General features: G+C 31.6%; 1 protein-coding gene across 2 annotated transcripts; it reads right to left on the bottom strand.

Moving 5' to 3' along the window:
• Positions 1 to 219: 219 nt before the first annotated feature.
• On the bottom strand, positions 220 to 3,459 carry LOC120577757 (uncharacterized). 2 transcript variants are annotated; one of them, XM_039829690.1, is made up of 6 exons: positions 3,236 to 3,459; positions 2,653 to 2,885; positions 2,301 to 2,559; positions 1,576 to 1,755; positions 1,249 to 1,404; positions 220 to 794 (listed from the first exon to the last, which is right to left on the bottom strand). In XM_039829690.1, exons 1-6 carry the CDS (start codon positions 3,266 to 3,268, stop codon positions 624 to 626), a joined length of 1,032 nt encoding a protein of 343 aa, XP_039685624.1. In that variant the 5' UTR covers positions 3,269 to 3,459; the 3' UTR covers positions 220 to 623. The 2 variants fall into 2 exon arrangements, with proteins under 2 accessions (XP_039685624.1, XP_039685623.1); XM_039829689.1 differs by having other exon boundaries at positions 220 to 797; positions 3,236 to 3,453.
• Between the last annotated feature and the right edge of the window lie 5,691 nt (positions 3,460 to 9,150).

Here is a 9,150-nt window from a genome sequence, read left to right on the forward strand (position 1 = left end):
TTAATCTGAAAGGTCAGTGTTACATAGGATAGAAGTTCTTCATTGCAGCACCAAAGAACATTAGTCTTTGCAAGATTTTATCTAAAATAAATCTAATCTAAACTTTATAAATGAAGTCATTCAAGTCTTCAAGCTAAACCAATAAAAACAAGAGTTTAGTTTACACAGCGTCCAATAATGTGAAAAACAAATCCTATTAAAAACAATGAAAAATATGCATACAGAAAAATGCCTATTTTGTTGCTGTCTCTTAGAAACAATAGCCTGGCTTCCAAATCATATGAAGTTGAATTACATAAATGATAAAAGAAAGGAGGAAAAAATAACAAAATACATAGAAGGTCTTTGAATTAAATTAACCATTGCTCATCTTTACTAATTAATAAATTAGCTGACATATACAAAGGTCATTCAAGAATGCACAAAAAAACCAAAAACTAAAACTTAGTACAAACCAACAAAAATTATTCATCTAATCAATGGAAAGTTGATTAGAAGTGGAAAGAAACATTAGAACAAGAAGAAAGGTTCCTGCAGTGACCAAAACTTTAAACTCTTTCGGTCGGACAAAATCAGTGTTGTTGATATTTACACTTTTCATGAGAGAATTAGACGAGGTTATGTTATGATGAATAATCAGCTTGCAGAAAACTCTCATAAGAAGTTCCTTTGAGCGTGTTGGCAACTTCATCCCAGTTTTTAATATGTTCTGACAATGGTCCCTTATGTATCTTAACCTGACGGCTTGTTAATTCCATTACCGGCAATCCTAAAAACTCTTGCACCTCTTTTAGCTTCTACAATAAACAGAAACAGTGAAACCACATATTTTGTTAACTTTCGATGTATTGGTAAATATTAGCATTATTGTGCAATACCAATTGAGAGCGTTTGGCCTTGGTTAACGTTTGGATTTGTTTGCTTGAGTTTATCTACCAGCATAAGCATGTGTGACTTGTGATAGACTGTTTTGGAAGTTATGGAAACAACTTATGACATGTCCATAAGTTGTTTTCGGTTAATTTCCATAAACTCTCCAGTATAACTTGGTATAACTTCCGAAAACGGGTTATAGTTTATATGAAAATAATTTTCCCTTATTTTATCTTGTCATAGAAATATCTTGTATAGAAACACTTGTATGATAAGCATGTATACTACTCAAATGAAGCTTGTATTATGCATTCAAAAAGGTAATTAATTGCAACGTTTAGTAAAAGATGAAGGAATTTACGACGAGGCTCTTACAGTTCGATTTCTGATAAGATCCTCGTAGTACAAGATCATATGCCGCGTGGTGTTGAAGTATTGTAATGCTGCTGCAGCTCTTTTCTCCATATCCTTCAGATCTGCCAGCAGCGACGTAGAATTTATTGTAGGCTTGTACCTCGAAAGAGTATCAGCCTGAAAGAAAGCGAAGTTTAAGTTTCAACTTTATTTTAATTAATTATTTGAAATCAAACTCAGTTCTCTGTGGTTTACAACACTCACACACACTGCGCATCCACCACTTGCGCTAGACTCCGGTGGTATAAAAAATAAATAAATAAAGGAGAGCATGATAGGAAAAGAGACCTCTTCTGTAGAATGAACGTGAGACTTGTGAGTGCCGTTCAATAGCTTAGCATAGCGATCATAGGAATTGGCAAGCGTCGACACCATTCGGCGTAACAAGTTTCTCCGGAAAAGAAATATGACAGAGACCCCTCTGCAGTTGAAGTAGTTGACTATTTCCTTAGGGTGCTCCATTAATCCCTGTATGAAACTAGAAAATGTCTTAATTCTTTTATTACTAAATACTAACCCTAATAAACTACGCAAGAAAAATGATATGTATCTAAGCATTTCGGGAACAATAACACTTGAGTCGCTATCATATCCCACAAGAAGGTTCATAACAGAAAACTGCAAATCAAGTATGACTTATCATGTTGCATGAAAACATTGCATTACCAAAATATTGTATTCCAAGACAATTGACCTCTCATGCACTAACAACCAAAATAGCTACTTGGATGGAATCAACATAACTATACTTTTTATCCCTTTTAGTGTCACAAATGTTTGATTTTTGTCCTACCCTTGTTACTATCTACATTGTCATTCCATTTTGATGTTGTTTGGTTGTTGTATTGTCATTCCATAAGTTTCCAAATCAATGCAATTTTATACCTATTATGTTCATGTTGGTGTAACACTCTCATTCTGAATTAAAATTATGCCAAATCATTTCGACATCAAAATAGAAACTCAACAATGACAGAATGAAATTTACAGAAGACTAAAGTTAGAACTTTTACCTGATTAAGCATCCACTTCAAGCCAATAGCAGCAGAACATTCATTCTTGGAAGCACTATTGAACCAATCCAAATTGTAAATTTTATCTAAAGTCTTTACAATTGTAGATACATTTACTCGTCTTTCCGGAACTGATAATATCTCCCCATGTGAGCTTACATTCATATGGCTATTCAAAAGAGTTTCAAACCAACCACTTCCTGATCTTTGATTTGTCAATATAGCAAACAATCGAACCGGATTTCGAGCACACTCACTCCTAACAACAACAACAGAAACAGAAAAAAAAAAAAAAAAAACATTAACAATGTCCAAATCAAAGCCAAAAAACTACAATGAAACTTCACATTACCTGTTAAAAGAAACAGGATTTGGGAAATGTAGGTAAGGAATATCTACAAGGTTGAATCTAGTTCTAGAAGGCATCTCAATCTGTTGAAGCTCAAGAAGAATAGTTCTAGCATGTATGCTTGTTTGTTTCAAACAAACATAACATATGAAAACACCACATACCATTGAAAACATCAACAATGACATCCTTAACAACATTGGTGATTTCTTCTGAGCCTTTATAGCAAGAATATCCTGCAACCCAAGTACATAGATCATAAACTTGGTGCTGAAAATTGATTAAAGATAGAAACTTTATGAAAAATTAAACATACCCATTAAAAGAAATGTTACATAAATGAACAATAATGACCCAGATCGAAACATGCAGAGGTAGCTCAAAAAAAAAATCTTTTTTTTTTTTTTTTTCTTTCACAGTGTTTGAAACATTTCAAAATGGAACAAAAACATAACAGAATGTAAAAAAACACATTTTTTATTAACATGGGATAAAGGACAAAGATTTTGATGAAGTGAGTAATAAAGGACCACACAACACACACAAAAACAAAACAAAAACAAAGGAGTAAGTACTATGTTACTACCTTGTTGAAGTAAAACATGTCTTGTACTACCATTGTTGTTTTTTGCCAGAAAAACAAAGAGAGTGAAGTGAATGAGGTTTGGAGTTTGGATCTTGTTTGTGTTTTGAAGAAGCTAAACAGAAGAAAAGTACGGTTCTCTGCTTCTCTTTGGTTCCACTTGTTGAACAGAAAGAAAGAAAGAAAGTAGTAGAAACTAGAAACAATATTTTTTATTTTTATAATCTAATTTACAAAAATTGTTTTGATTTTGAATAAATCCTAGATGAGTGAGGTCACTTTAGGAGTTTTTTATATAAAAAAAAAGGAAAAGGTTACTTTGGTATATGATGATTAAAGTTTTAATAATTTAATGATAAATGAAAAATCAATTATGCAAAGTTAATGAATAATAAATTGATAATTTCCGACCAATATAGTGTGACACAGTTGCAGATATTTGGACTATTTGTTCATAAATTTTACCTCATTTAAGAAAAATATTGTGATTTATGGTCGAAGTTAGATCTCGAATCTCATTCATCTATATGGAAAATATTAACGGATGTTTCTAAGACATTGTTTAAAGACTTAAAATCGTAATTTATTATAAAGTTTATGTAATAAATAAGGTTGTAACGATTCCTAAAAAAAATTAAGGCCGTAACGACTCGCTTGATTCGGTTTTTTAAAATAACGTGAGATAAAAATAATAATAATATAAAATATAATAAGTAAAATATATATTAAATTAACTAAGTTCCAAGATACTAGTTAACATTTTTAGTTTTTGAAAAAACAATTAATGAGAGGTTGCAACGTAATAATGTAAAATTCCTTTAAAAAAATTACTCACATAAAGAAAAATGAAGATATGTTGAATTTGTAATAATGGGAGCTCATGATGATGTTGTAACGTAACTTAAACGGTAGGCAGTCCCGCTCTCATTGCTCAAAAGGAGAGAAGATCACGCTCGTCGGACGCCACGAGATAAAAAAATTCATCAACTTGTGGATTAAGTCTTTTACTTTGACTTTTGTTTTTATGTTTTTCTTAGTCAACTTTTGTTTTGATGCTAAATTTTGTTAAATTTTTTGGAAATATTAATGAGTGTTTTATAGCAGCACCGGTTAAATACTATAAAGAGTAAACCCTCATTTGAGTCCTTGAAAGTGTACCTCGCTATCAGACACGTCCTTGAATCAAGAAAACGAACCAAAAACTCCCTCAATATCTGTTCCGTTAGTCATACAAGTCCAAAACGTTAAACTTCTGTTAAATGTAATGATGTGTCATTTAGTTTGGTCATGTCAGATGCTTACATGGATGTCCATGTTGGTGAAGGACGAAACTGATAACAAAACCCCTTTGAACTTATGGAAAAAGAAGAGGAAACTCAAATCTTCATCTTCTTCCTCCATTCCAAGATTAGAATCACCCGGATTTTTCTCAAATTTCACATCTCAAAAATCAATATTTTTCATTTTTCTAAGATTTCAACCAACAAACTAAAGATTGGTGTAGAAATCTTCGAAAATATTTTCTTTCATTGGACTTCGCAATAGAAAAGGAAATCAATAAACACCACAATCACATACACGACGAAGAAAATGAAGAACCCTACATATGAGAGTTGATGTTGTTGGTTTTTAGAAAGAAGATAATGATGTTGTTGTTGATGTTTAGTTTTGAGAAAGATGATGATGGTTCGATTTCTTGATCCAGGACATGTTTGATAGCGAGGTACACTTTCAGGGACCCAAATGAAAGTTTACTCTTTTGTTTCTGGTACCAAAAAATGGAGCTTGGTGGGGGTTTGAAAATGAGGGTTTTGTGGATTTGAGCTGACTGAAGGAACTACGTACCGTCCCCCCATTCACTCACCCATCTTCATTTCTAAATTGAATTTCGGATTAGAGGTTTACTTGTTTTCTGTTTGTTTTAGAAGCTTTTAGGTTTTTTTTCTTTCTCATTTCAGCTTCAAATTTGCGTTTGCTTTTTCAACAGATTTGTCTCCTTTCTTTTGTTACAACAATTCATCATGCAATTCAGACATGGGTTAAGATTTTTACTTATTTCAAATGTGGCTGAAGTGAATTTAAGGTTGGTTATTATGTCATTTCTTATCTAGTTTAAGTTGTCTTATGAGAAATAAAGAGCTTCCAATTAGTGCCCTCTCATGTTGTAATGTTGTGGTGTGTTAAAATTGGAATTTTGCTTCTATTTTTTATTCTTCTTTTCACAATTGATTTCAATTGTTTCTTTTGTTGTTAATTTTTTGGGGTTTTTTTAAATCTTTCTTCAATTTGGTTAGAGTTTTGAGAAAATTTAGAATTTTTTATGTTGATGATGATCTTGAGTTGTTGGCTTGTGGATTTTGAGTTGGAGATGAAGATGAAAATAAGGAGGAAGAATCAATTTCGATTTTGATTTTTTGGGTTATTTGTATGAATATGAAAATTTTTGGGCAGAGATGTTGTACGAAATGAGTTTATGAGTTGTGTTGGAGAAGATGAAGTAATTGGAGGTGTTGGAGAAGATGAAAACAAGAACATAATTCTGGTCATTTTGGTCCCTCGTCTACGTGGAAAGCCAATATAACAGCTGAAGTGGCATGTGTAACGGACACATCAGCACCGTTAGCATCAAGTTAACGTTTTGATGCATTTGACTAACGGAACAGACATTGAGAGAGTTTTTAGTTCGTTTTCTTGATTCAGGGACGTGGTTGATAGCGAGGTACACTTTCAGGGACCTAAATGAGTGTTTACTCTACTATAAATGATTATGGATAATTAAATGTATTAAAAATTAAAATATTTAATATTATTAAAGAATACTTTTTTCGATTTTGAAATTTTTAAAGAGTGCTTAAAAGCACTCATTTAAAGTTTAAATGTATTATGCTAAAAACATCAATAATCATTATTATTAGCAATAAAAAATTCAGAAATCAGATCAATTTTATCTCGCAGACAAACTTTATAAGTAACATTTTGTTATAATAATATTTTATTGAGGGAAATTTTGCTATTATAATTCTTAAATAATTTTAAATATCCTTTATTAAATAATAAATCCTTTAGATATTAATTTAAAAATCCTCTAAAAAATGTACCGTAGAAATCCTTTGTTAAACATAAAATAGACTCCCGCCTTACTCAAAAAAAAAAAATCGACTTCCTCCTCTAAAAAAAATAAAAATAGACTCCTTATATATATAAAGGTTTTGCTAACCACCGTCTCAGGGCAATAGTTAAGAAAACTATAAATAAAAAATTTATCTTGAAAATATAAATTTTGATTTTTGATTAAGTAATAATTACACTACTTTTTATAAACAAAATTATTTGTTTTAGTTGCTTAACCAATATTCAGAGAGCAATGAATGTTTAACATTCTCCTAAATATAAATATAAATATGTTAGTATTACTTTCTCCGTTTTTTTAAGTGTCGTTTGAGTATTTATTTATTTTTTGATTCTATTTAAGTGTCATTTTAATAGTTTAAAAGTATAATTTACTTTTATTCAATTACTCTCATTTTTAATAAAACAAAAAAAAAAAAATTAAACAAAGTTTGTTTTTTGTTATGTGCAAAAATTTAAACTTTCATAAAACTAAATTCGGTAGGAATTTTTGTGGATTAAAATGAGGATATAATAGAAAGAAAAGACTCCAAAAATCAACTTCTTTAAGTAAATAGTATTATTCGGTCCATGTGAGCTTAGCTCAGTTGGTAAGAAAAATGCATAGTATATGCAAGGTCTGAAGTTCAAACCTTGGACACGACAAAAAAAAAAAAAAGTATTATTCGAAAATGGCACTTAATAAGAATCGAGGAAATAGTATTCCTAAACGTATTTATTATTAAAGTGATTTTCTTTTTGCCCTCTCAAATATTTTTTATTTTTAATAAAAAAACGGAATCTATTTTATGTGACAAGTCAAAATATTTGAGTGTCAAGAAGATCACTTTAATAATAATCAATTTAATATTTCTAAAGTGAGTTCCTAAAGTGATTTTCTTTTTGCCCTCTCAAAATTAATTAAAACTTTAAAATGCTATTTTATTTTATTTTATTACCTAATGTTGTGCTCAACAATTTTATTTTATTTTTTGAAATACTATTTTAGTGTACTTAGCACAACATGTCCTTTAATTGTAAATCAGACAATATCATGTTATTAGTTATTCTTTACTTAGTGTACTTAGCATAAATTAGCTAATACAATACCATGTTATTTTACACCCAAATATAAGAACTAAGCCAGCCAGAATTACCAATGGCAGAATATGGTGGCCAGCCAAACTTCATCCATATAAACATGCCGTTGCGGTCTATGGTGGCCGGCACAGAACCACCGTGCCATAACGCCATAGCAGCAATTTGACAACACTGACCTAAGTTCCCAACAAAATTTGATGTTTATTAACATCACAAGATCTCAAGGCTAATAAATTATATACAAGTTAATCTAATAGAGGAATAATTGGTGCTAAAACTATTTCCCAAGGTGCATAAATCTACTCTACTCTACCTCTACCTCTACCTCTTCATTCTGGTGAGGTTTAGCATGGGAAAGGGAAATTGTTTTCCATCATGGAAAAGTATTTTTTGACCATTAGATTGATTGAGGAACATAATCTAATAGTAGACTATCAACACCAGATTTTTTTTCACATTCTCTTATCACCATTCTCTCTCCTCCCTCCATCCCCACTCATCCACTACAACCACAAGCAACATCAAACCCACCACCGTCCAATGAACACAAGTGGAATTTTTTCTTCTTCCATTGTCCATTAATGGGCATCATTTATTTTTAATTAATCCACTTTATTATTCATTGTATATTTTGCTCATAGATCCGAAACAAAATAAAAAATCATGTTTATAGATCCAAATCCATAAAGAATTTAACTTTATAATGATGTATCAAGACATCATTAGATGATGGTGTGAAACATTTGATCAAATTTAAGCTATAAACACCAAGGCCTTAAAGAAACGGAAAATAGCAGCATACTACAGATGTCATGCCACGGTGGAGCTTATAGAGGGGCACATGAGAACAACCACAATCATTGATTTGAAAACCCTATCCATTTTTTGAGAAGGAAGGCATAATTCGAAATAGTTTGATGTTATTACCATGAGGACAGTTTTTTGAAGTGGAAGGATCTCAGAATTTTGATGTTATTACGGTGGTGGGTTTGATGCTGCTTGTGGTTGTGGTGGGTGAGTGGGGATGGAGGGAGGAGAGAGAATGGTGGTGAGAAAATGTGAAAAAATCTAGTGTTGACAGCCTACTATTAGATTATGCTCTTCAATTAATCTAATGGTCAAAAAATACTTTTTCATGATGGGAAACAATTTCCCTTTCCCATGCTAAACTCCACCCTTCATTCTAATTAGAATGAAGAATCAGACTTCCCTACAATTTTACCTTGAGATTTCAAGAAAAGCACCATGAGTGAGAAAATTCTATCGACATGAAAATATAAAGAAATGCATTACAATGGCACAAAATGGAGTTATTTGATTAGCAAAACACAACACTTGGAAAGAGAAGCAGCTGGAGCATGTAGAGGCAATGCATTTCTAAGAGCATCTTCATTAGGTTGTAGTAAAAACTACGAGACTTTCGTAGAAAGGCTTCAATAAAGCATGATGCCATGATCATGAGCAGCTATGATACAAATGAGATCAAGCAACCTTTAAAGCAGCATTAAAATCACAAGAATTAACCAACTTAGAATTCAACCTATAGTCAGAAACCCCATTTAAAAATAACATTCTTGATGCAATTATCCAGGGCCTAGCAATACTCACAGACCCTCTCCTAGAAACGTAACTTGCAGCATCATTCCATTTTCCTGCTCTTGAATACAGATTTGACAGCGTCACTTAAGGACTCGCTACATGAGGTTCTA

This window comes from Medicago truncatula, chromosome 8 (genome assembly GCF_003473485.1).
Source record: "Medicago truncatula cultivar Jemalong A17 chromosome 8, MtrunA17r5.0-ANR, whole genome shotgun sequence".
In the NCBI taxonomy this organism is placed as follows: Eukaryota; Viridiplantae; Streptophyta; class Magnoliopsida; order Fabales; family Fabaceae; genus Medicago; species Medicago truncatula.

Bases quoted from the DNA above. Each gene is read 5' to 3' on its own strand.
- LOC120577757 (XM_039829689.1), bottom strand. From the start codon at position 3,268: ATGGTAGTACAAGACATGTTTTACTTCAACAAG. The intron at 2,886-3,235 runs GTAGTAACATAG...CTTGGGTTGCAG, and splicing joins ACATGTTTTACTTCAACAAG to GATATTCTTGCTATAAAGGC. The intron at 1,756-2,300 runs GTAAAAGTTCTA...AGTTTCATACAG, and splicing joins TGAAGTGGATGCTTAATCAG to GGATTAATGGAGCACCCTAA.